The sequence below is a fragment of the Drosophila grimshawi genome, unplaced genomic scaffold (genome assembly GCF_018153295.1).
Source record: "Drosophila grimshawi isolate 15287-2541.00 unplaced genomic scaffold, ASM1815329v1 contig_44, whole genome shotgun sequence".
In the NCBI taxonomy this organism is placed as follows: domain Eukaryota; kingdom Metazoa; phylum Arthropoda; class Insecta; order Diptera; family Drosophilidae; genus Drosophila; species Drosophila grimshawi.
In genome coordinates, this window is record NW_025063240.1 from 19466038 (window position 1) to 19492255 (window position 26218).

Here is a 26218-nt window from a genome sequence, read left to right on the forward strand (position 1 = left end):
GGCACAGTTTAGTTTACAACTTCATCAACGAACCCCAATTGCTTATCATTTGCTATGCATGTCGTTTATCAACACAATGCGGAGCTAATTGGATTTCAAGTCGTGAACAAATTGAGCAGCCAATTAATGTCGATCAAAATAAAAGTTGAACAATTTATGCATTTAATTGGCCGCCGTTCGTCAAATAATTTTGTATGATTTTGCGGCACATCAATCACAGCCCGGCAAACATTAAACAATCGACAAAGCAAATTGTTGAAGCTGGTAGCAGGTAGCTGCTACCAACCAACATGAAAAACAGCTAAAAACCAAAATCCAAATGCAAATTAATGTTGGCCAAAAACTGAAGCATATTTTACATTGATTTCTTTCATAAATCAAACAGCTGAAAACCGAGGCAACAAAATGAACGAATGCGCATTGAATAATAACTGACAGGGTGCCGGGGTTTTGGCTGTTGTTGTTGTTGTTGTTTATTGGTTGTTGTTTGTTGTGTGTTGTGTGCTGTGTGTTGCTTGTAATTGTTGTTCGTGCTGCGAATTCGGAACTGCATTTTGCATGTTGCGTCTTGCGTTTTCGCGTTGTTTACAACGACAGCTACAAATTGTGACTATTTAATTTGCGTGAGTGGTTTATGTTTCTGTGTTTGCTGTTGTTGTTGTGCTTGTGGCTGCCCCGGAAGATGTAAGTGCGAGTGCCACAAATAAAATCACAATAATTATGCAAATTTCTGTTCGTAACCTGTGCGAGGCGTGGCCACCCACAACACAGCATATCACAGCTCAGCAGAGCACAGCACAGAAACGCGGAAGCACAAGTTGCACATGCCACAAAAATCGAAAGAAAAAAAAAACATACACAAACTAAACAATGGCCAAGCCAAGCTCAAGTTTTCACTTGCAAGGCCGTTTAAAGTTGGCTCGAAAACAAAACAAAAAACATAAAAAACGACAGCTGGCCAAAGTAATTACCGCCTCTCGGTCTCACTTTCAGCCTGGCCACTAGTACAATAATTAGCAGCTAGCCAGCAGCAACAACAACAACAACAGCCAGCAACAACAACAACAACAATTACCAAAATGGCTCATGTAATTGGAAGCATGGCTCTGGCAGCGGTCCTCGTGCGGTTTAGCAGGCAAATTGGGTGGGTTTTTGTGAGAAATTGTTTTATAATGTGGCCACATCCCCAAAAGCATTGCAAACCACAGCAGCTGTGACTGCTGCTGCTGCTGCAACCGTTAGTTGATCTACTTTTAGTGGCACTTAATGTTGCACACAGCTTGAGTTTGAGTTTAAGCTGCAATCGTGCAGTGTTGTTGAGAGGGAGTGTTGTTGCCGTTGTTGTTGTCGCTGTTGTTGTTGTTGTTACTTGTCTCTTGGCTCATTTTCAATTACCCAGTTAATGTTGGCTTCAGTATGCCATTTATGGTTCATTATATTCTCCACATTGGCTAACTGCAGAGTGTGTTGTATCACAGATATTAATGACGGCCTGAGCAGGTTGTTGCAGTTTGCTGATAGATCTGCCTGGAAAGTGGTGTATAACAGCATAAATTGATTACCAAAAGACAACATTTTAAGTAAGGAAATATTTCATTTGCTGATTTTACGACAAACATAAAAAAAAAACAAATCTGAATATTGATTTTTTTTAAAGATATTTGTTTATTTTATTTTAAACAAACTTCAACACTTTAACAATTTAACTCTACTCGGCTGAAAATTGAGCTTGATTTAACAAGCGGAAGCTGTTTATGAATTATTATTATGAACAATCTTGGCTATCAGCGAAGGCCTTTGGCCAAGTAATTAAATCATTACGGGTATTCCCGGTAGCAGATACTAGCTTAGAGCTGTCTGTCAGTTCTTTTTTTTTTTAATAGGATGGAGGAAGCCAAAGGTGATTTGCAATAATAAAAAAAAAACACGAAATATATTTAAATTTTTGATTTACTTTTTACAAACCAATTTCAATTCAGGCGTCACAAATGATTAATTGCAAATGCCATTAACTGGTCATTTTTGGAAATTCCTTTCCATGGAAAGGCAATAAAAAGAATCAGTTCAGAATAATTAAACAACACAAGTAAAAGTAGCAGCATCAACGCTGGCAACAGCAACATGGCCAAATTGCTTCATTGTGGCAGCAGCTGGTAAACAGTCGACTTACAAATTCCTATAATCGAACAACGGAACGCGCAGCAAAGAAAGACGAGCACAAGTCAAACGAGATGTGGCCGCAATATAATCAATGTGAAATTACAATCCAAGGCAGGAGAAAAGAAGCCAAATGTAAACAACAGCAACTGCAACAGCAACTGCAACTGCAACGCCACATTGCAATGGGAGCAGCAACCAAAAACAACAACAATAGCAACATGTTGCTGCAGCGTTTGATGTTGTCAACGCGCCTCATGTGGCGCACACAAATCAAACACACATAAATCAGTGTGTGGATGTTGCACAGTCAACACGAAAAAACAATGGCAGACAAACAGAGACATCTCCGATTGAAACAAATGTGCATCAGCATGGGTGGCAGGGCCAAAAGGGGGGCGTCTCTAATATGCTCTTTTAAAGGGTATTTCAGTTTTCAGTCAGGAATTGTGTAATTTATGGCGAGCATTTTTGACTACTTAACGTATTTTAACTCCGATTGATTCTTGTTTTCCAAACATTTTATTTATATTTTTGTATTCCTTATTTCTGCTAGAGCATTTATGGAGTCGGTGCTCCCAGCAATTCTTTTTTTTTTATGAAATTTTGTGTAAAATGATATTTCCCCAGCTGCTTTATGGCATATTGACATTTGGCAAATGTCAGATTGCGGCCTTTGTTTGTCCATTGTTCAACTGTCTGTCTGTCCCTCGCCCCCCTCTGTCTGTTTGTCTATTTAACTGTTTTATTGGCTTCAGCTGTCACAAGTTGCTGCATGCGCCATTAATCAAACAACGAAAACCAAAAAAAAAGGTGTTTGCAACACCTTTAAATTCAAATGTTGGCAGCTATTTGGCACACACATCAACAAACTGCAAATTATGAGCAATTATTGCTGAGTGTGACTTTAGAATGGATTGCGTGGGCAATAGCAACATGCAACGCCCACGTGCAGCAAGTGTTGCAGCAACATGTTGCGCTGTCAACAGTTATTAGGGTCATTCCAAGAAGAATTCGCGAGGCAAAATGTGAAAAATGTGCTGAAATATTGTCGCCATTCTATCAATGTTGCTGCAGTTGTTTTTGCTGCCACAATTGTTGTTGCAGCTTTTGGCAACGACTTTGCTAAATTTAGCGTCTAATGCGATTTGTAATACTTGCGCTAAATTGTGGACATTGCAAATGCTGCTGCTGCTGCTGTTGCTGTTGCTGCTGTACCAGGAAATGTTTTGTGCAGCAGCAGCAACAACAATGAAAGTAATAATATTGTTGCTGCTGTTGCTGCTGCAGTTGTCATTTGCAGACATTGTCGAGAGTTTGTGGGGGAAGAAGAAAGCTTTGCATGTGGCATGCTTTTGTTGTTGTTGTTGTGGTTGTTGTTATTGCTGTTGCTTGTGTATCTTTTTCTCTTTCCATATGACTTGGAAGTTTTCATGTTGCTGTTCAATGCTGCTAGTTGTCAACGCGTTTCCAATTGCAATTGCTGTTTGTTCATGTTGCTGTTGCTGCTGCTGTTGCTGTTGCTGTTACTGTAGTCGTTATTGTTGCTCGTGTCTGCAATTTTGTCGCGCCATGGCACATTACATTTTTGCATAGATCCGCAATTGACGCATTTAATTGAATTTAAATTCCATGCAAGTCTTAGTTGTTGGTCAAAGATCATGACTAATATCGTTTTAGCAACATAATCGATTGTTGCTGATCTGTTCAGCTCTACAAATATAGCTTATGATCTTAGATATTAACTGTTTATGCATTCGTCACAATCTCTATGCATCTGTTATTGCTTGTATTCAATTTATTGCTCATTCAAACCTTGAATTGTTCATACCGCTTGAGGAAATCTATTTTATGCACGCTGAGAAAAAATGTATATTTAAAAATAAGACGTTAGTCATCGTCAAAGCAGCTAATTAAGTATTCTCCATAATTCTCTAAATACCCTCTATTAAAACAGTGAATTGTTATAGCTTTGTCAAAACTGCCTTTCAGATTAATTCTGCATTTAAAGTCTAATAAATCGATCATAGACATAAGCTCAAATTTCCCACAGTTCCAACTTGGTCGATTGTCAAAAGTAATTCACATTTTTTCATATCATTTCATAAAGCACCTAACAAATTCCAGCTCAGCTTGTTCAGCTATAATTTTCATTTGTTTGCCTAATAACTTATGCATGCTAGAAATAATTTCCAGTTTCTACTCACGTTTTTTAATGCACGACAATTAAACGCCTGCGACGACGTTAAATGTTAATAGAAGTGTTTGTTGTCCCCCACATCGATGACATGGAAGCGTTTACTGATAATTAAATGTTGTGTGAGAAATTCATAATTTCAAACAGCGAGCGAGTGAGAGATAAAATAAACGGTAGCCAAAGCGAACGACAAGTAAAAAACACGCACAACATTTTCCCACAAAAAAAGAAGGAGAAAAGAAGTGGAAACACTAAAAAACTTATCGAGTAATCGGATTTTGGAGTGCTCAACTGTTGTGGAGTTGTTTATCGTGCGAAGCATATAAAGTTCCTTAGAAAATGAGAAATGACATGGGAATTGTGGCAGAGCGAGAAATGGCGTGTTGCTGTTGCTGTAGTTGTTGCTGTTGTGGTTTCAATTGTTGTTGCTGTTGTCTCTGTTGCAGTTGCTAGTTACTTTGTACGTGGCAGATGGCTATCTCATGTATGCGAACCCTAAAGCTAGCATTAATGATAGTTTTACCATAGCATAGAAGGAAGAAGTAAGTTGCCTGCAAATGAGGTGTTAAGCTGCCAACACGACAAAGTCACGTGTTCAGCTACAGTATAACTGCCACGCCCCACTCCCTTCTACCTTATACGCCCCCTTTTCGCGTGAAGTGCGTCGCGATAAACTTGAACTTAATTTACAACTAAACTAAACTAAAAAAAAAAAAGGGCCGCAACAAAGGCAACAAACCGACAACAACAACAACAACAGCAACAATTGCTGCTGCCGCTTTGCCAGCAACTTTTGCTGTTCTTTTCTTTGAAGGCGTTGCCCGTTTTTGATGGGATCTCGTGCTCTCTGCCTCTCGGGCTGTGGCAAATGCATTTTGCATAATAAGTTCATAAATTGTCAGAAACTGTGGGCAGCCCTCCTCAAAGAGAGAAAGGAAGAGGAGCCAACGAGTAAGTTTAACTGTAGAGTTGAACCCAGAAAAAATGGTTTAATGACTTTGGCTTGGTTAACTCTTGAGCGGCTTTAGCAGCTTGTTGCTCAACGTATTTCTTGATTGGTTTATGTCTGCAGCTAGTTAAGTTTTCTATAAATACAAATGCGGGTGTTATGCTAATTTCAGTCCAGTTGAAAGTGTTTATTCAGTTAGTGCCAGTTGGTCAGAGTTTGAGAGGGAACAGTTTACAAGATGGTTTTTTCATCTCTATTTTGTTTACCATCAGAATGATTTGTAGTGTCCATCTGAAAACAATTTACAAGTGCCCGTTTCCAAAACTTTGTTTACTGTTTATGTGGCACAGTTTCACCTGCTGGTTTTTCAAAGAAATAAGAACTCAAAACTGATGTCTTGTTTAGTAGCTATAAACAAAACAATCAAAAAAGGCGCCGCAAAGAAGTCTCTCGGCAAATCATTTGTTTTTATATACATAGTTTCCGACAGACTCTTGAGATTTCTTGCTGCTGCTGACCTTGAGAAGGCCTCGTTAAAATGGAATTCTTTTGTGGGCCTACAACATAGAACAAGATTACGCAAATCCACTAAAAGCTAATGAGAAAACTTTTGAAACATGTGGCAGCAGTAGACAAAATTCAATTTCTATGAATATTTTCGACATTTTTATAAGCTGTTAATCATAAAATATTTTATAAATGTAAAAAGAGGGGTAAAGCCAAGGTCAACTGAGGTTAAGATACCAACCACAAAGTTGCTTTCCCAAAACTAAAATAAAATGAATGAAGTGTTCGCACTTGTGTTTTTTTCAAGGGGTCCACCCTCGCCCAGAGATGAGTGTGCTCCTCCAGCTGCCTCTCCTCCTGCTCCAAGTCACCCACATAATGTGTGCCCAACTTTTGTTATTTGTATTTTATTTATTTGATTTTTTTTTTGGGTTTATCTATCATCTGTCTGGCCAACAACTGTTTGTCTGTTTTCTTTTTATTTTGTCTGTGTTTGTCTGGCACTGGCAGTGGCACCATGCAATTGAAAGCAATTATAACATATGTGAAGAAGGAAGCTCGTCGAAGCTGCTCAGGCGATGGTTACGTGATGCGAAAAATGTTTTGTGTTTTGTGGAAATGTGTGAAATTTTCTTTGGCTGAAAATGCGACTGACCAACGAACAGTTGAGCAACATTTATGCTTTCTGCAGATCCAAATCGAATTGCCCAATTAAAAACTGAATAATACAGCAATAATAACAGGCAATTAAACTCAGTTGCTCCACTCTGAAATGTAGGCGATTTCGAGTCAATATATAATTTATAAAATAGTTGTAATTTAGATTATGTATATTTGAAAATAGAAACTTTTAACGAGACTAAAGTATAATACGAATAAGTAGAATATTTATATATATATGTCTGATACTTTAAGATACTTTAACTTTACTTTAAGAACATTTTCGACTCTATCCAAAAGTACATCTCAAGCTCAGCTCTTTAGCTCAAGTTGTATTCATAAAGTATTAAATATTCATACTCCAATCTCTCAATTCTTTTTCCATTCTTAGAACGGCTTGGATGACGACGACGACACCGAAGACGATTCATTTGGCTACGAGGGCGAAGGGGACGAGGCAGACGGCGACGCTGCCACCGAGGACGATCTAAACGAAGTCGCCTCCGATTTGGATCTAGAGTGCGAGAGTCGCAATTCAACGGAACTGTTGTTGTTGCAACGTTGCCAACTGGCTGCCACCGAGATTGTCTCCGCCAACGTTTCTGCCGAGGATCAGTCACGCGATTGTATCGCAACCCAAAAGGTAAACAAGCCAAACATGCACAAAAATACATTTGCATATATGCCAAATTTGTGCAAAGTTTGTCAGTTTCTTGTTCTTCTCGTTGTATGTTTGTTAGTATGTAGTTCATTGTTGTTGTTTGAGTTGCTAGCTAGAACTATTATTATGCATGCCTTCTACAGTATTGTCAACTTTGCTGAAAACAAAATTAACCTTAACCAGTATCCAGTATCCCGTATCCTAAAAGTCCAAAATTTAACAAAAGAATCTTAAAACTTGTAGCTGGCAATGATGCTGCCATTTTTGATAAGAGCCCAAAGAACCCAAAGGAGCTGACAACAGTGCATATGTTTATATATATATATAAATATAGTTGTCAATCTTTGCCACTAATTCGAAAATAAAAGCAAAAATTGGCTGTGAACATTTCTAAAAATGTTTCCACAGTCAAATTTAATTCCAAATTTCAACCAAATACCTCCCAAAAATTGCAACTAGCAAATAAAGCTGGTAAATTTCAATATTCGCCCAAGTTGGCAGCACTGCAGCAGCATGTAAACTTTGTGTGTGTGTGTGTGAGTGTGCGTGAATCTGCTGTTGACCTTTAACTCTGCCTGCCACTGACTGCATTTGCCTAACCATTTTGTTGTTCCACACGAAACAAAACACAAAAACACAAAACACAACTCAAACAACTCAGCCTGGCGACGAGGCTGACGAGGAGCCAGAAGAGGAAGACGACGACGACGCTGACGTTGTTGATTTTGTGATTGCCAAACGCGCTTGGCGGCCATCGAAATCGATTCCAAATTGCCACTCGTTGGGTGCAGCAGCAGCAGCAGCAGCAGCTGCAACACTCACCGATTTCGAGGCAGATTCGGAGAGCAGCGATCTGGAGCAGGTGCAGCAGCTGAGACGCGGCGTCGGCGGTGTTGGCATCATTTGTGGCAATCAGCGGCGTGTTGTGTTGCCCATTGTTGCAAGCCACCAGCACCAGTACCAGCACCACAACAACTATCAGCACCACAGTGCAGTGGGTCATGTGGACATGATGTCGCATGCCACCAGCAGCAGCAATTCCCATCCGAATCTGACAAATTTGTCGCTGTTGCAGCAGACGCGCAACAACAAAATGTTGCCGCCACAGTGCCACAATGGTGGCAATAGTGGCAAGCCGAAGAATATTGCCGTTGCCGTCATTACACCCAACACGCATAATCACAATCACAATCACAATCATCATAATATGCATCACGGTCACGGTCACGGTCTCGGTCACGAGTTGAACAAGTCGCCAACGGTGCTGCGGAAAGCGGGAATCGGTCATCATCGTAGTCATCATCACAATGACACCTCCAAGTTCAATCGTTCCAATCGCAAGTCCAAGAACTGCGCCATCTTCTACTTCAAGCATTTGGACACGGACAATGAGACGAGCGGTGCTGGGACCGATGGCACAGCTGGTGAGGGGGACAATGAAGCCGCCGTTCAACGTTCCAGCGATGTTGTGAGTACCGTTATTTCAGCCAGGTGTTGGTTGGTCGTTGGTTTGTTGTTGTCTTGGTGACTGGGTCTTCTTCAACTTCACATCTTGATAAATCTGCAATATCCAGCTTCAAATTCGTTGCGGTTATCGACTTTAGCGGTCTCGATCTATCGACAATCGCTCATCACTCGATTGTTGTTGGACATTAGCATGATTAGTTGCTCATTACCATGCCAAATGTGCTGCCATTTGCATGACTTTTGCATGTATACAACTTATATACATTTTATATACATTTAACTTAACTCGTATTTATATATATAAAACTATTATTTATGTATGTTTAGTCTTTTTAGCATGCCTAACAATTTCTTAATTAACTTTTGCTGGCTGCTCATTAACTGGTAGTCAATCATTATCGCATCGCATCATTAATCATTAAGCGACTTTCATACAGAGTAGAGTTTAAGGCTGTAAGCCACAACCCGCACCCGGGGCTATCACAGTGGCTTGATTCATGTCAGAGGTCAGCCCTCGAGTTCTTTAACCCACCTTCCCCAAAAAACATAGTTCCGCGTCCGATAATGACTCGATTATTCAGTTACAAATTGTTCTCAAGACGAGGAGTGCGTAACGAAAGTACAAAAAAACGTTGGAATTTCGTTCAAAAGATCAAAACAGTAGGGAAATATTGGTGTTGTGTTGACTGAAATTAATTTTCAGTTGTGATCCTAGGAGCTACATACTCAGTAATCATTAGCTTAATTGTTAATAGTTCTTTCAGTTAATGGATAAAATCTCAAGAACTATTCAAGAACTCAAGAACAAAGAAATAAAGAATCTATTATGCTCTTAATTGTTGTCGTAAGTATTTCGAGCTAAACCAGGAAATTAAAAGCTGTTGCCAATATGAATTATAAGATATCTTATTCATTTCGAAGGAAGTGCTTAATCTAAAAGATATCTTATTCTGGGTAAACTTATCAACTATATAAGATATCTTTCATTGCGCACTTTCAATTTTGTTTGAGCAGGATTCGTAGAAATTTAATTGAATAAATTTGTATTCCCATTCGTGTTCAAGTCCGGAAATCAAATGAATTTTTGATAAAGAAACAATTTTACAAAGTATAAATTTGAAATGTAATTCAGAATATTTTGAAGAGATATTAACTTGAATTAGTAGAGCACAATTAGTGATGTGCATCAAATTACAGTAAAGCTCACCACATAATGCTGCTCAACTATTGCAGTTGCTGTTGTTGCTGGTTTTACTTTGGTTACAACGCCTTCAACACGCATTTTTGACGAGTGCACTGGCAGCAACCGTCAACGTTTGCTCAAAGACAAACCAAATGGAACGTCAATTATATAAATATATAAGATATATATATGAATATGTAAACAGAGAAAACGACAGCAACAGCAACTGGCAGTCAACTGTTGAGAGGGCGTCACGGCGGCAACTCCTCCAGTTAGTCGAAGTGCAACAGGCCATGGCCAACACAGCACAGCACAGCAGAGTCGAAGTCGGAGTCAGAGTCAGAGTCGAAGACAAAGTCGAAGCCGGAATCAGAGTCATCAGCTCAAAAGATATTTGCTACTCATGCGCCGCAGCAATGCAGCAGCAATTTGTACCTACAACTGTTGCTGTTGTTGCTGTGTTGCTGCTGTTGCTGCTGTGTGTATGTGTTTGTTGCTGACAGCAAGTTACAATTTGCCATTTTGCGCAAGTAACGCTAATTAAACTTCATTTTCTACTACTTCATCTTCATCTGGCTGGCATTGCATTGCATTGGCAATTGCAGCTTGCGCTTCGCTCTGTGCTCTGTGCCACAGATGCATTTGTAGCTTCATCCTCTCGCAGCCCACACAGCTTTTGCTTTTCTTTGCTTAATTTTAATTTACCATACTAACTTTTTGTTCGGTTACGCTCCCCTCCTTTAGATACTGAAATCGGCCGATGCCTCGACGGATGACGACGACGAAGGTTGGCTCTACACAGCAACAGCTACAGCTACAGCAACAACGACGATTGCAGAAACAACAACAGCAACATCAGTTGATGGTCTGCAGTCGACTGCAATCTCATCGACAACGTCTGGCGCCGCAGCTGGAGTCGGAGTTGGCTCTTCTACAGGCTGCGACGACTCTGATAAGGAGAACAAGGAGACGCTGGTGACCACATCGACCACAACAACAACAGCAGCAACAGCAATCGCAACCAGTGTTGCTGTTGGGAGTGGCAGCAGCAACTACGACAGCAGCAGCGCCTGTTCGTCGTCCAATTCGAACGGGGTACAAACAGAGACCTCGGCAACCTCGCGAGTAACCCAAATCGTTGTCGTCGACAACATGGACACCAGCAACAGCAATCACAACAACAACAACAACAACTGCAGCACAAGACACATCATTAGCAACAATTGCTACAATGGTGACAACAACAGCAACAGCCACAGTCAGCAGCATCAACTGAATGCCAGCAATAACAACAACAACAACTGCAGCAGCAACAACAACAACAACAATAATCACAAACATCAGCAACAGTCGCGCTTTGACTCTAAACTGCAACAGCAACAGCTGAAAATGGTCGCAAATCTGGAGAACCCTGATGAGACAATTGTTGCTGACAATGCAAATGGAAATGGAAATGCAGCACAGGTGAGCTGGAAAAATCAAGTGCCTGTCGAGTTTAGATATTAGATATATGAAAAGCGACATTTTATTGCTTAAAATAGAAGTTTGCCAGTTTCACTAGAATTTGTAGAATTCAATATATTTTTGATATTACTAAAGATGAGATTGGAAATTGATATTTGATATTTTTAATTGAAATTCAATATTTAGGACTGTACTTAAAACTGAATTTGAATAAGTTCTATTAATGCTTATCTGTAAGATCTTGAACTAAATGTCAGATAAAGCAAGACATCATTAAAATATTGAGAGAACTTAGACTCGAATCTATCAGCTCAATGCTTGGCTATTATTATTTTTTTAATAGTCTGACAGATATATCAGCTTAGGAGCAGTGGCACTTCGAAAGAGAGCCGAGAACTCGAGTGGTGCTAGTGGTGTCCTACCAGAAAACACTTTAATAGACCACGAAACCAAAAATTGGCAAAAGTACAAATCACCAGACATGCAACAAGCGACCGCTGCACGTTGGGCACTCGGACAGGTTCCCACAGTCTTGAAGACTTGAGACTTGCGACTTGAGATTTGAGATTTGAGTCTCAAGTCTTGTGTGTCTGGCAAGTCGTCTCCTCTTGTTGCATTTCGATTTCGATTCGATCGCTGAATCGCCTGCCAAGTCTGCCAAGTCTCACTGACTTGTGTCAATAAAGTTGGTTTCGTTGCTGCTCCAACTTTGTTTGCCATTAGCCCAACCAGAAGTGTGGGGTTAACCGAGGGAGGGGCGGGAGCAGCGCCTTTTCAATAAATGGCAACCGCCTCTTTATTTCTTGAGCTGCTGTTGCATTTGCTTTTGGTGTTGTTGTTGTTGGTGCTTTTGTTTAGCTGCCTCTCCACCTGATGATTAAGCAGTTGGGTTAATGAAAGCGAATCATGCACCGACTTGACTCGAAAACGACTCCTGTCCCGGCAGCAGCTGCCATTCAAAAAATTGCTAACCAACTACCCACTGGACTCCTGACTCTGCCTGGCTGTGCCTGACTGACTGACATACAGACAGACAGACAAACAGACAGACAGACGGAGCTGGCGATAGTCCAGGAAAAACTGTCGCTGCCTGGAAATTGAGCAGCGCACGTCAAAAATGGGAAAGTACGAAATTAACTAAAAAACGTGTGATTTATTTCTTCATTGCGCGCAGCAAACAAAACCAAAACCAAAACCAAAAACATTTTGTACAATTGAAAGGGACGACTGAGACTGCAACTGAGACAGTAACTGAGACAGCAACTGAGACAGCGACAGAGGCAACGAGGACACGTTCGACTTGGCCAAGATTTATGGGGGGATTGCTTTTAGCCCCGGCATTATAATAAAGACATGCAGGAAATACGCTGCTCTGCTCAGCTCTGCTCAGCTCCCAGCTGATTGATTATGAGTTTTGGCATTCGCTTTTCTTTTCTTTTCATTTCTTTTCGATTTATAATTTTAATTAAACCAACTTTTCTTATCCTCCACTTTCCAACAGCTGCTGTCAATGTGCAACAACAACAACAACAATAACAGTCGCTTCTACAGTCGCGCTGATATTTGCAACATCAGCGTCTGGCCCAGCGAGATGAGCAACTGCAGCAATGGCAATCCAATTGGACATCCGCCACACAATGGAAATCGTTTGCCGCCACGTTCCCCGGCCAAATCTGCCAAGTCGCACAAATCGCAGGCGAGCAGCAGCAATGCAACAATGTCGCCAGCTAAGGTAAGTCTATGCCCCTCTCTCTATCTCTCTCTCTCTCTTTCTATGTATCCCTGTCTCCCTCTCTTTCGCTCTCACTCTGCGCCAAGGAAGCGGAAACATTTCCTGCGCTTGAGCTGGAATCAATTTTCTTCTGCTCTACTTTCTCTTAATCGTTGTTAAGCTGACAAGATGCATTTTGATTTATATGAGAGTTGGCAACGCTGAGCAAAAGGAAGCTTTGTTCAGCTTAGCTTTATTCAATTCAAACAAATAGCAATATTATTATACGATTTCCATCCACTGATCTTGAATCTTTGTCAAGAAGCCATTGAGGTTTATATTATATTTCGCCAATTCTTTTAGATAGTGTTCCAAGTTTCTGACTCTCATTCAAACTAATTCATTAATTCAAACATATTGAATTATACAAGCCAAGTTAAGCCTGGTTAAGTTTCTCTCAGTGCACTGCCCACAACTGCAACATCATTTTCCCTTTCAACAGTGCAAAAATCAACAACGAAAAATGCATAACATTCGCAATTTGTCAGCTTTGGGGCAGGTGCAGGGGCAGGGGCAGAGACGCTCGTTGTGGACACATTGCGTGTCGCACGTTCACACAACCGTGACCATGAGAGGCAGAGTACGCAAGTGGAGCTGCTGCTGTAAGTGGAGCCTGCTGCCTGGGCACACAGATCTCTGTTATGTCGTATTATAACGGTTCGGAGACGCCTCCGCGGCTCCTCTTTGTTGTCGGCTCGAAACTCTCAGGGTTTCAGTTTCGCTTGAAATGCACACGAGTTGGCTTCGTTTTTGCTTTTGGATCGATCGCTCGATCGATCGTTCGCTGAAGCATCGATTGAATTCAACTTTACTTGGCTGGTGGTCCACTCGACGAGGAGCTGCTCGCTCGGCGGTGGTGTGTGGTGGTGCTGCTCGGTGGTGCCGCTGCTGCTGGTGCGTGTGTTGTGCGTGTTTTACGTGAATTTGCCTCAAATTTCTCTAAGCTCTTTTTGTGGCTTTTTCGTGTCAATTTGCTGGTAAACAACATGTACCCAAACATGTCCACTGACAACTTGCCGCATCTAATGGCCTGTTAGCCATCATCTTTGGTAATTTAAGCCAGTTTACTATAGCTTTTTTTTTTTTGTGAAAATCAGCGGGTGGAAGTCAACTAGCAGCAGGCAAGTGTTGAAAATGAAATCATGATACTAATTTGAGCTGACGCAACTGTGGCAAATATTTTGTTGTATTAAACGATTCAAGTAATTGTTGTCAAACACAATAAAAGTCAAAATAATTGTGGAAGTAAAGAACTGTGATTCCAGTCACTGAACTCTTTGTATAAGAGTTATTCAAGTCAATTTAGGATATGTAGGCTATGTCAATCATGGTCACAGAGTGATTGATTAATTATTATAATTAACAATCAATCCTTCCCACTAAATTCTAATAGATTTTTATACTTCCAATTTGAAATAGCTATAAACGAGTGCCTGAAAACAGCAACTAGAGCAACATTTGAAAGCTGTATGAATTGAGTATCCTAAGACTAAAAACTCAACTAGAGATCTCTATTTTCCTCAAAGTATAACTTATATTTTATTCACAACTGAAAAACATGTTTTACTTGGAAAAGTTGTAGCTAATCAAAAGCTTTTATTTCTTACCAAATTTGACTCTTTCTATCTGCTTCTTATGCCTCTCTCAGCGATTCTCAAAATGATGATTCAATGATGGCTCAATTACTTAAAAATCGTGCTTTTAACACTGTTATTCAAGCATTTGTTAAACTTGCTGGCTGAGTGGACATCATCAGTGTCTGGTTTTGTTATCCAACTCTCACTTTTAATATTAACCAGACGAGCGTCGCTAACATTAGCAATATGCAGCATGTTGCATGTTGCATGTTGCTGTGTGCATGTTTTGTGTGTGCGTTGCTCATGTGTGTTTTGTGTTTGTGCTGTGTGCGTTGGGTTTGTGTTTGTGCAGTGCGTCATTTGCATTTGTTGCTGACAACTCGATTTCAGACGCAGCAGCAGCACTACTTCCACTTCCCCCTCCAGCTTGCCCCTGCCTTGCGCAATCTGTGCACGCAGTTTTCACTGCTGTCCTGTCCTGCTGTCATCCACCCGAGGGCAGCTTCAAGCTGCAAGCTGCAAGCTCCAAGCTGCAAGCTACAGACACCGACGTATCTCCAATCTGAGCAGTATCCGCTGCGAATGCGTACATTGATTTATTGAGAGTGAAATTTGCGACGCATTGATTAATATTGACAAATTTCGCATTTGCAAACTAAAAAAATACCCATTTTTTTGTCGCTTGAGTTTGTTTTTATTTAATTTATGCCAGACGAAGCGTATCGTATCGATTGAAAAGCCCCCGAGATAGGCCAGAGCCAAAGACTAAAAAGAAATCTAATGACGTTCGAATCAAATCAAATTGATAGCCAAGAAATTGATATAGTTTATAGTTGTCTTATCTTATCCCATTTTATCTTATCTAATCGCATGGGCAACTTCAAATAAATAAAACGTGCGCTAAGCTGACTTGTTAACAAAATGAATAAAATAATATATAAAAATATATAGTGCAAATTTTCCGCAAGCAAACAAATCGATGACGAGCCGACCACAGCGTGATCAATCGTGATCGATGACAAACACACAGCACACCCTGCAAAAAATTTCGATTGGCATTTTATGTTTTTATTTTTTGCCGGCTTTTTATCTTATCGTTTTGGCACAGCTAAACGCGTTTCGCTGTCGGCTTGATTTAAATTCGCAATGGCAAACTTTCAGTACGTATTGCAAAGTCGACAGCAGCGGTCGAGGCGCAGTTACACATTAAAAAAGATACAGTTACAGTTAGACAAACAAAGATACTACAAAGATACAAAGATACAGATACATATGCAAATCCATTAATACAAAACAAACGCGCAACAATAGAAAGCCACAGTAGCATTTTAGCTATTGTTATTGTTATTGTTATTGTTATTGTTAGTAGTTTTTATTGTTGATATTGTTTGAGTTTTTCGCGTAATTTGCATTTAGCTTAAAAAGTGTAATTAAGCGAGCAGCGCTTGTCAAACTGTGGCGATTCAATTCGCGATTTGCGTGCGTGCCGCACTGCAATTAAATTTGTGCAAAGGCAACACAAAAAAAAAAACAGAAACAAAAACAAAAAAATAAAACAAGACTCAGATAAACACAGAAAAACGGCGATTGTCAAGGCCCACAAACAGTTGAAAGCCAAAAGCAGCTGTCCACAAGCACTTCAACAGTTTGTCAGCCACTGTGTGGCATTTGACTGCCATTCAGCGATGAGCGCGTGAGGCAGATATAACAACAAAAATAATATAAACTGTGATAGACTTAATGAAAATAAGTTAAAAGTGAATTATTTGTGATATTTGCATAATTTTTTGGTAAGTTGAAAATCTTAAAAATCGAATTGTAATTCAATTTGATAGCCAGAGTCATTAAACTAAAGTTAGTCACAACTATCGCTTGCATATATCGTGTGTCGTCTATCGCACATATATTGCAACCGGCTTGCAGCGCTAGTGTTGTTTCCAGTTTTACTTAATTGGCTAATGGCCAAACAAAAAAGCCAAACTCATATAATTGCCTTTAATTATCGCAAACGCCCAATCGCAAAAGGATTTGTTGTTGCTTTTTCTACGGTTGCCATTTGCAAACTTCGTTTAGCATTTGTTGTACAACAACAACAACAACAACAACAGCACACATTGGAAATTGTTTCCGTTGAGTGTTGAGTGTGCTGCACACGCAGTTTGAACATCACTGTTTGGCCACAGGAAACTGTTAATTTAATTAAGCCAAAAGATTAGCAATAAAAAGTGAAGCGTGTTGAGCACCACGCAGACAGCACAGACCAGCACCAGCCACATACAGCAAGAGAGAGACTAGAGAGACTCACTAACTAACTAACTTTCTGCACAAATGTGTTAATGATGTTGACATGTGCAGTCCAATTTGTATATTTATAATCGCTGTTGAATTTGGACCTGTTGAATACACTAAACACAAAGAAACAGCAGCTGTCTTGGCTTGGCTTTGGCTGATTGACTCATTTTGTGTGTGACGCGCGAAAGAGCCAAAATGGATAAACATATGCCTCGCTTCGAATTGCTGAATTGTGCAACACAATTTGCAATTAACCATTTATTTTTAATGCCTTTTGTCGAAAAGGTTAACGCCAAGTATTCGTTTGCTTCGCTCATTTTGGAGTGGCAAATGTTTTGTAACAAACAGAAAAAATAAAAATAGAAAACCAAAAAACAAAAACAAAAACAATTCAATCCAATCATTATCAACGCTTCGCTGATTTTTTCTTTATTTTCGAATATAATTTGTTAGTTCTCATTCGCTGAACAATCATGTTGAGTATGTCAAATTAACATTTGGGATTTCTGAAAAATAGTTGCAAAATGAGACGGGGAAATACATTTATAAAAGCCTACATTATTTTGTTAAACTTTGTAAGTAGTTATTTACTTAAATACAAAAAGGAAATTGTATTCAACTCTAAACTATAAAAGAAAATTACGTTTTAAATTTGGCAAACCTTTGAACAAAGGAAATCCTCCTGCGACCCACTTGATTGACGGCCCACAGAACGAAAGATAAGAAAGTGAATAAGTGAATAGAAATGAATTGTAAATAGAACTAAAGATAAGTGAAGTTGAGTGTGAATGTGAGTATGAGTGTTTGCAAACCTTGAAAGTGAGTGCATAACACAGACTCTGACTGCGATTCAGCTGCGAATGAATGGGAATAGTGGAAACAAAGAGCGATAAGCGATCCTATTCACCAATTCGTGGAACTCTAAACTGATAAGAGAGAGAGAGAGAGAGAGAGGGAGAGAGAAAGATAGGCGTTTGTGGCAGAGATGCAAGTTGTAGATGCATATCCGCCCACGCAACTCACTCAATTGTTTCTCGCATGAGTCACTTGAAGAAGTGGAAGTCGAAGCAGTAGCAGAAGTGACCCATGGAATAATTCAATTTGGCATGCTCATTAATTCTCACTCTGTTTGTCATTGGGTGCGCAGGGCAAGGTCTCGCATGATTCAATCAAGCAGCTTGTGCTCGAAGCTGAGCATTTGGTGCGCGACGCTCAGGAGGCCGCATTGAAGACGCCAACGAAGCAGAATCATTCCATCATCAAGATATCGTCCACGGTCAAGAAGCGCGAACCCAACACCATGCCCAGTCCCATCAAGCAGCGTGTCGAGGTATGCACGACAATCAATCGCAACAACTCGATGCCAAATAATAATTAACAATTACTCTCTTTATTATTGCAGGAGTGGTTGGAGCATCAGCCACCACGACTGGTGTTCACAGGAGCCAGTCTCGAGCTGCCATCCGTTAAGCCCGATGATTGTGAGGCCTCCGGCGAGGCATCCGAAACGGATTCGATGCCACAGCCGGGCGTCGTTTGCGGTGGCTCCGAGTCATCGGAGGGATTCACAGACTCGATTGCGACCTGCATGCAGACGAGCACCAATTCGTATGGGAATTCAACGGAACGCATTGGCGGCTCGGCCGAACCCATTGGACAGCATCCGACCACACCGCTGGGCTACGGCAGCAGCAATCAGAGCCTGAATCTGAAGATTGTCAAACGTCAGCAGACGCGTCGCAAATCGGAGCGTCCCTGGAGCGTCTCCTGTCTGTCACAGTTGACCACAGATGCTGCCCATCAGATGACCACAACCATTGCAGATGCTGGTCAGAGTTCGCCGCCTGGTTTGGCCAGCCACTCGATCAGTGAGAGTGCCCTCGATTCCCTCTCGCCCGGACCGAGGGCACGTGCTGCCTCCTCCTCTGGCACGGGCAGCAATACGGCACGCAAGGCAGACAGCAAGGGATCGTTGCGCAGGCGGCGAGCGCGCAAGAAGCGCATGTCTGCCACCTCGGGGGGCAAGAAGTCCGATTCCGGTTCGGAGGCGCCTGGTGATCTCACCCAGACGCTGATGAAGTCCTGCGAATCGATGTCCTCGCAGCAGCTGCAGGACTTTACCAAGGCGCTGCTTAGCATACAGAAGGGCGGCGCAACGCCCAAAAAGGATGAAACCAGCAGCAACAACCCAGCGGAGGGCGGAGAATCGGAGTCGCAGCTAATGGTGCCCAAGTTCCGAGTGGGCTCCTTCACCACCGCCGCCTTGATGGCCAGCGATATACGCTTGGGCGCCTTGGCAGCTCTGTCCAACTACGGGCACGAGGATGTGCAGCAAGCAGGTAAGCAGCGAGTTAGTGGCTCCCACTGAGTGCTGCAGTCAGTCTTATCAGGCTTATCTTGACTGCAGAGTGGCAAAACGTTGTTGAAACGATGTGAGAGATTACTTTCCAAAATAATAATGATATCATCAGCACTCGCCTAATCTTCGCTTTGTTTTGTCCATTTATCGATTAATCATCGTTGTTGTTTTTCACTCGTTTCAATATCGTTATGTGCCCCAAGGCACCACACCACAGACACACCAACTAATCTGTATGTGTAACACTTTTCTCTGTCTGTGTATATAAAATGTTTCTTCTCACAAGCACACAAGCCCCCCCAACAAGTACCCAGGCGAAAAGGTACCACAAAATGCACCCCATTCAAATTTCCCCCTTAAAAATTGAAATTGATTTATTTATTTTATTTGAAATTTGTGTACAATTGTATTTTTGGCACAGAGCTGAGCACTGAGGATCATCACAGCAGCATCTCGGAGTCTGCTTGGGACAACTATCAAGAGAAATACAATTCGGAGAACTATTCGGAGGGCTTCGATTCGGATGCAGCGCGTCGTCTCTTGGAATTTGGCGATGACTATCGGTGAGTAGACATATCAGATATATAATAAACGACCTTCGCGTAATTTATTTATAGCAATAAAATTATAAAAAAATATATATTTATTTCTTTGTGTGGTTTGTGCAGCAATTTCATCGATTCGCAGTCCGATTGCTGCAGTTCTCTGTCGGCGGCCAACAATTTGGATTCGTTGTCGCCACCGCGCATGGATTCGCTGCAGCAGCACGAGCAGAAGGCACTGCACATCACCCAGGAGACGATCAGCAGCAGCGTGGATCACGGTCGTCGCCAGCGCGCCTTGGAGCTGCAGTACGAGCGACGTCGCAAGACGATGGAAGTGCGACGCAAATCCCTACAGGGTAAGCACCATGAACAGGGGGTATTCCCTTGACACAACACATCTAACACACTAATATCATCATCCCCGCTCAGATATGGCTGAGGCCATTGGCACACAGAAGGAACTGCAGCAGGAGCAGCAGGTGACCGCCTTAAATCTAAATCTATCCTCATCGGCCACAGCGCTAATGACGCCCAAGAATCCGACGGGTGCCCAACAATTGCCCATCCGAAATGATTCGGTGGGACGCAAACTGGAATTTGGTGCCGGGATGAGCCACTCGGCGCAGTCGCTGCTGCGTCGCACCTCGGAGAGCGACACTTCGACGCGTCGCCGGCGCACTGTCACAGCGGATGAGCGAAGACGCTCCTCGCGCAATCTGGAAAAGTGCATCAAACTGATACCGGCCACCTCCTCTTCGAGCGGCGATGACTCCGAGGATGGGGAGCAGGAGATGCGCTCACTGCTCCAACAAAGTCGCGACCGTCTCGAGGATACGCGTGCCTTGAAGATACGCTGTCATCTGCTCAGACCGGAGGACTATGTAAGTGCAAACAGGAAACACAAATATTTCTCTTGCAGTTTGGTGTCAAGTTGGGACTCATGGAATATCTTATCTGAAGATTCATTTTAGCCAGCAGTTGAGCAGAGTTTACAGTTTACATTTCTACACAAATCTTCGAGTCATGATTAAATTGTATAACTAACTAATTTGTATAAATCGCAACACATCTGATAAAGTTATGTGAACCGTTTTGAGACCACTCCCAAAGCGAATCCTTTTTAAGATAGTCAAAATCGCATTTCCTACTTGAAATGTAGTTTAATTCTAGAGTTCAAATCATAAATTTAAAGTTTCGTAGACTTTTGCAACAGTTATGGCATTAAAAAGTTTCCCAAAAATGAATTGAAGTTCAACTCAAACACACCCAGCACTGGCAATAGTTGTAACTAACCCCTAAAAATAAACTAGGCCACGCATCTAATCGATTTTCTTTCTTCCTTTTTTGTTTGGCGCACAGAACGAGATAATTAATACTTGCCGTGACAATATCCGCTGCCTGGAGGCGGTGCTGAGGGGTCCGCCTGGCACGGTGCTCTCGAGCCACTGCGCCGGCCAGACAAAAGGTGAGTCCTTGCCAGCAGCTACTTGTCGCCGCCTGATGGTGCGCAGGGCCAGCACGGTAGCCGCAACCACAACCGCTTTGTTAAATGCTGCAACCGCATCCGCATCTGCTCCCGCTGCTCAGCCAGCTGCGGCGCTGCAGCAGCCGATCCTCGAGTGCAAGTGTGCGCCGATAACGCGATTTATCGGACGCATCATCGAATTTGTGTTGGATGTGGGCAATCTGCTGGAGCATTTTGCGCTCTATAGATTCCTGGCCGGCACGTTGCGGTCGCTTTATGCGCTCGTCAATCGGCCCATGGGGCGGCTGGAGCGTTTATTTGCCGGCTTTCGAGGGTTGCTCTGAAAGCAACAGAAACAAAAACAAAAAAACAGTCTGTCAGTCAGTTGCCCTCAAACTGTACAAACTACACCGTTGCCTTTGGCAGCTTTTGAAGCTGCTTGTGTGAACAAATTTTGTATTATTTTTCTTTTTATTATGATTATTATTATTATTATTATTATTTTGTATAATTAATTTTTGGAAAAATTTTGTTTTTGCATTTGACAAAACGCATTTTGCAACGAATTTACTTACATAATTTTTTTGCATTTGTTTATAATTATTTTAAAAGTGAAAATATTATTTATTTTGCGCATTTATTTCATATTTTTGGCAAATAAAAATTACCGTTTTTTATATCAAGAATACACCAAAAGAAAAACTTTGTTCTAGTTATTGATTTATTTTCCCTTTTGTATCATGTACGAATAATATTAATTGGTGTTATTGTTGTCGTTTAGCTACACGTAATACGTAATTTGTTAATATTTAGATAATATTTATGCTTGTGTTTTTGTCAAATGTTTAACCAAAGTTAATTTCGAAATTTTCATTAGTTTTATATTTAGTTTGACTTCATTTCATTTCGTATTTTTCATCTTTACTAATCTACTTAAACTGTTGCACTTTTTGTAAAGACGGTAAATGGGTGACTTTAACTTAAATCATATAAATTATTGGTAGAATATTTATAAGCTAATTTTCACTATTTTCTCAAGTTGAGCATGACAACTTACAGTTGTGCGGCTACTGTGCGCTTGCTAAAGTTGTAGTTGCACTGTGTCTTAGCTTTTGTGTGTACGTCTCAAACTATAGCCGTCCGAAATATGTAAAAGAAAATGAAAACATATATTATTAATATACTTAGAATTTTTGTTTATGTCTGCACATTAGCCAAAAAATTAGCTTTGACCCCTTCAAGAGCAAATTCTCTTTTGGCAGCTGACGTAATATTTTTTATAAAAGCGGAAATTTTAAGAAAATGATGATGGGTGGAAATTTATTAGAATACCAACAGAATAGATAATAAAACTGTCTCCGAGGAATTTATTGTTTTCGACACACGCCACGGGGCCAAAGTAGTAGCCGAAAATAGCTGTAGGTGGCGCACTTCAAGCTGTGATTTGTGGCTGTCAAACTGTGGCTTAGAGGCTGTCTGTGTGTCTGTGTTTGTTTTGTCTCTGTTATTAGCTGTTGTTGCTGCTGTTATCGCTGTCATTCATCTGCTTTTGAAAATGACGTCGTCTCTGCAGATGACGCCTGCGCCGTTCCTATTGTTGTTTCAGCAGCTCTTAGTCGGCAGCCGAAACTGGTGAGCAAACTGAAATACACACATACACCCATACAGTTACACACACACAGTCGCGCGCTGCGTGTGAAGCCAAGTTCAAAAGTTAAGGTTTGCTGCCTCTTTCTCTCTCTTGCCCTCTCTCGTTATACGAGTTGTGCTCTTCACCTGAAAGCTGCTGCGCCAAAAACAATTAAAGTGGCCGTCGTCGTCGTCGCTGGCGTTGACGTCGACGTCTCTCAGTTCATTTTCAGCGTGCGTTCCGAGCAGTTCTGTGTTTCCATCGTCGTCGTCGTTGTCGTCGCGATTTCTAACTGTTTTTCCAATATGCTTCCGCGCGTTTTAGAACTCAAAACTATTCCCCATAAGTCTCCATTCAGCATTAAATTCCTCGTAAAACTGTGATAGCAACAAGAGACAGTAACAATCTCCACTAAGCTTAATTATTCTAGACATTTTTCACCCATTCATAAAAGTCGCGTGTTTCATTATTGTGTATAAGAGTGAGTGTATAAGAGTGCAGTTATAAGAGTAAATACTCAAGGCGACTATTGTGTTTTCTTCGAGTGTTGTGTTGTTTACCGTCGAGTTTCCCAACTATTTCGAGGCCAGTGCCAGTGCGCAGCAGCGTGTAAACAAATCAGAGAAAAAGAAACTTACTGAACAACAACCAAAAACCAAAAACCCAAAACACAAAGTAAACACAAATTTAAATGATTAAATACGCAAATTGATTTGCTATATTGAGATTTCAAGTGGCGCCGCCTGGCGACCAGCTGGCTTAAGTGGGTCAAAGCGTGCCGCCCCAAGGGTTGTCAGGAGTGAGTAGAGCTCATAAGTGTGAGTGCTAGAAAGAGACAGAGAAAGAGAGCAGTCGACAACAATGGGAAAAGTTAGCGTCGCCGTTCAAACGGACATCTCTGGCATGCTCTCATCGACCAGCTCATCGGCCTTCTCTTCGCGCTCTTCATCGGAGCAAGGTAAATACACACACATACACACATACGAATAGGAATGACACTGTTACCGTTATGTGCATAGAGATGAGCTTATGTTGGAAGTACAAACACAAAAGGGAAACTGAAACTTATCGCTTTTAATTGGGAAACAGGTGTAAATGATGTAGAAACAGACAAACACAAACACAGAGAGAGAGAGAGAGAGATAGAGAGAAGATCGTGCACAAGATAAGAGGCAAACATATAATAGACTAATTGTTTACTTGCTGCGAATGAAAGTGAATGTTAATTTGGTGTGGATAACAGAAAAGATGTTGAGTTAACTGCGACAGCAAATTGCTTACGACCAATGCATTATTTATGAAGCTAACAGAGATTAAAGTAAAAAACTTGATTTAATTAAGAATATTTGCTTGAGAATATATTAACAACTAGAACTCAACAATTGCTGCAACATTAATTAGGCAATTTTGTTGTGTTTAGCAAAGCTTTCTCCATTCGGAAAGATAAATATGTCTGGCATCTCTGGCATCATATTTTACCATATCGTATATTTTAAGTGCTACTTAAAGCAAAGCAGCACAAAGCACTTAAGCACCCTTTTCCAGTAATGCGATCATAAAAACACTTTGTGGGCAAATGAAAAAACGATTACATCAGCCCGCAACTGTTATGTAATCGATATCTCTCTCCCTCTCTCTCTCTCTCTCTCTTTCTCTCAATCAAAAGTTTCTTAAAAGTGTTTCTCTTTTGCAGTCGTAACTTCATTCTTAGCTGGCATGTTGCATCTTTTATAGTAACTGTTTTTTATTGCACATTGCTTGTGCCACATTTCTTTCACATTCTGCAGACACATTTTGACCGACTTAGTTGGCCAACAACAAACACTTGCCACTTGCCAGTAGACGCCAAATTGAGTTGGCCTGCTGCTTCTTCTTTTTCAGTATCTGCTGCTTCTTCTTCTTCGTTACATTGTCAATTAGGCATTGCCTGCCTCCGAGCGAACCATAAAATTCTTGTTGTTGTTGTTGTCGTCACAAATTGCATTTAGCAGGGCGTTTGCATTATGGCCATCATTCTCCTTCTCTCTTTCGCTCTTTCGCTCTCTCGTTGATATTCAGCTCGCATTCACGCTTAGCTTGGCAGCACTCATTAACGGTATTCCAACTGTGCTTTGCGCTTTTATGGTCAATTGTTGGTGTGCCGCTTTTGAAGTTTTACACGACCAAAACAGTAGCAAATAAAAACCAGTAGAAACAAAAACCAAAAACCAAAAAACAATAAACAAATAACCGTTGCACGTGGTTCAAACGTGGGTCAATAAAACCCAGCAAGACCCGACTCGAAAAGCGAGTTATGCTTATATCTAGAAATGGAATATATATTTCCATCTGTTAGCCAAAAACTCTGGCGTCATTAAAAGAATTGCTTAATTAAAAGAAACTTTTTTTTTTCCATTTTTCATTTTTTTTTATTCTATTTTTTTGCTGGCCTCATTTGTTGTTGACCTTGAATGTTGAGTTCGCTGGAATTGAAATTAAATCGTTGAAAAATGAAATCAAACCAAAATTGGTTTTTGATAAATGGTTTACAGTTTCAGTTTTGTGGTTTTTTTTATCCGTATTGCTACGGCTACTGTTAATAAATGTGAAACACACCTTTTCAAATGCCATAAAAGCAATTGCATTTATTATTACATATTTCGTTTTGTTTCCAGGGCGTGTATCCGTTCGAAACAAAAACGTTTACTGCATTCAAGCATAAAGAAAACAGTTTTCGAGTCTGGCCAGGTTAACGACATTAACTCAGCGTTGCCAGGCCTTTTTTTACACCTCTATGCAAATTTCATTTTTCATATTTTCACATGCTTATTTCACTTATTGCGCGCTGCTCGCTAATCAGCTTTTTAAAAATAAACAACAGCTTTTTTTTGCTATTTTTTTCTCGCTAATTGTGTATAATTGTTGTCAGCGTTAGTTTTGTTGTTGTTGTCATTATTTTTTGGCTATTCTCTCTCTCTTTTTCACATATTTATTCAAGATTATTTAAGTCGCTTGTTTTGTTTGTGGCACCTTGACTTGTTGAACTGTGGCACCTTTGGCTTTATAAATTCTTTGCTTTGTCATATGCTGGCAACTCTATTTCTTACCTCATCCGCTTTTTTTTAGTTACGATTTGCTCGATTACAAAATAAATATGTTTTTTTTTTCGGCTTGTTTGGTTTGCGTTAGTGGAAAAAGGCCAAGAATGGTGCCTGGTAGCCTGGTCTGGTAGCAATTGGAACCGCCTTCTCTTTAGTTTAGTTAGTTATTATTTAGTTGTTGACGGCACTCCCCTTTTGTCGCATTCCCATTTTATATTTATGGCTACTTAACACGCAGCCAGCAGTTGCCTTGA

General features: G+C 40.9%; 1 protein-coding gene across 1 annotated transcript in view; it reads left to right on the plus strand.

Annotated features, from left to right (window-relative positions):
* LOC6556690 (serine-rich adhesin for platelets) overlaps positions 1-26218 on the plus strand; it is a 111847-nt gene that overhangs the window by 79928 nt on the left and 5701 nt on the right. The window contains exons 6-16 of the mRNA XM_043215392.1: positions 6862-7113; positions 7793-8599; positions 10526-11065; positions 11120-11245; positions 12747-12977; positions 18033-18215; positions 18288-19224; positions 19666-19807; positions 19913-20145; positions 20219-20670; positions 21149-21254. Coding sequence (XP_043071327.1) covers positions 6862-7113; positions 7793-8599; positions 10526-11065; positions 11120-11245; positions 12747-12977; positions 18033-18215; positions 18288-19224; positions 19666-19807; positions 19913-20145; positions 20219-20670; positions 21149-21254 — 4009 coding nt within the window. The remainder of the gene's footprint in view (positions 1-6861; positions 7114-7792; positions 8600-10525; positions 11066-11119; positions 11246-12746; positions 12978-18032; positions 18216-18287; positions 19225-19665; positions 19808-19912; positions 20146-20218; positions 20671-21148; positions 21255-26218) is intronic.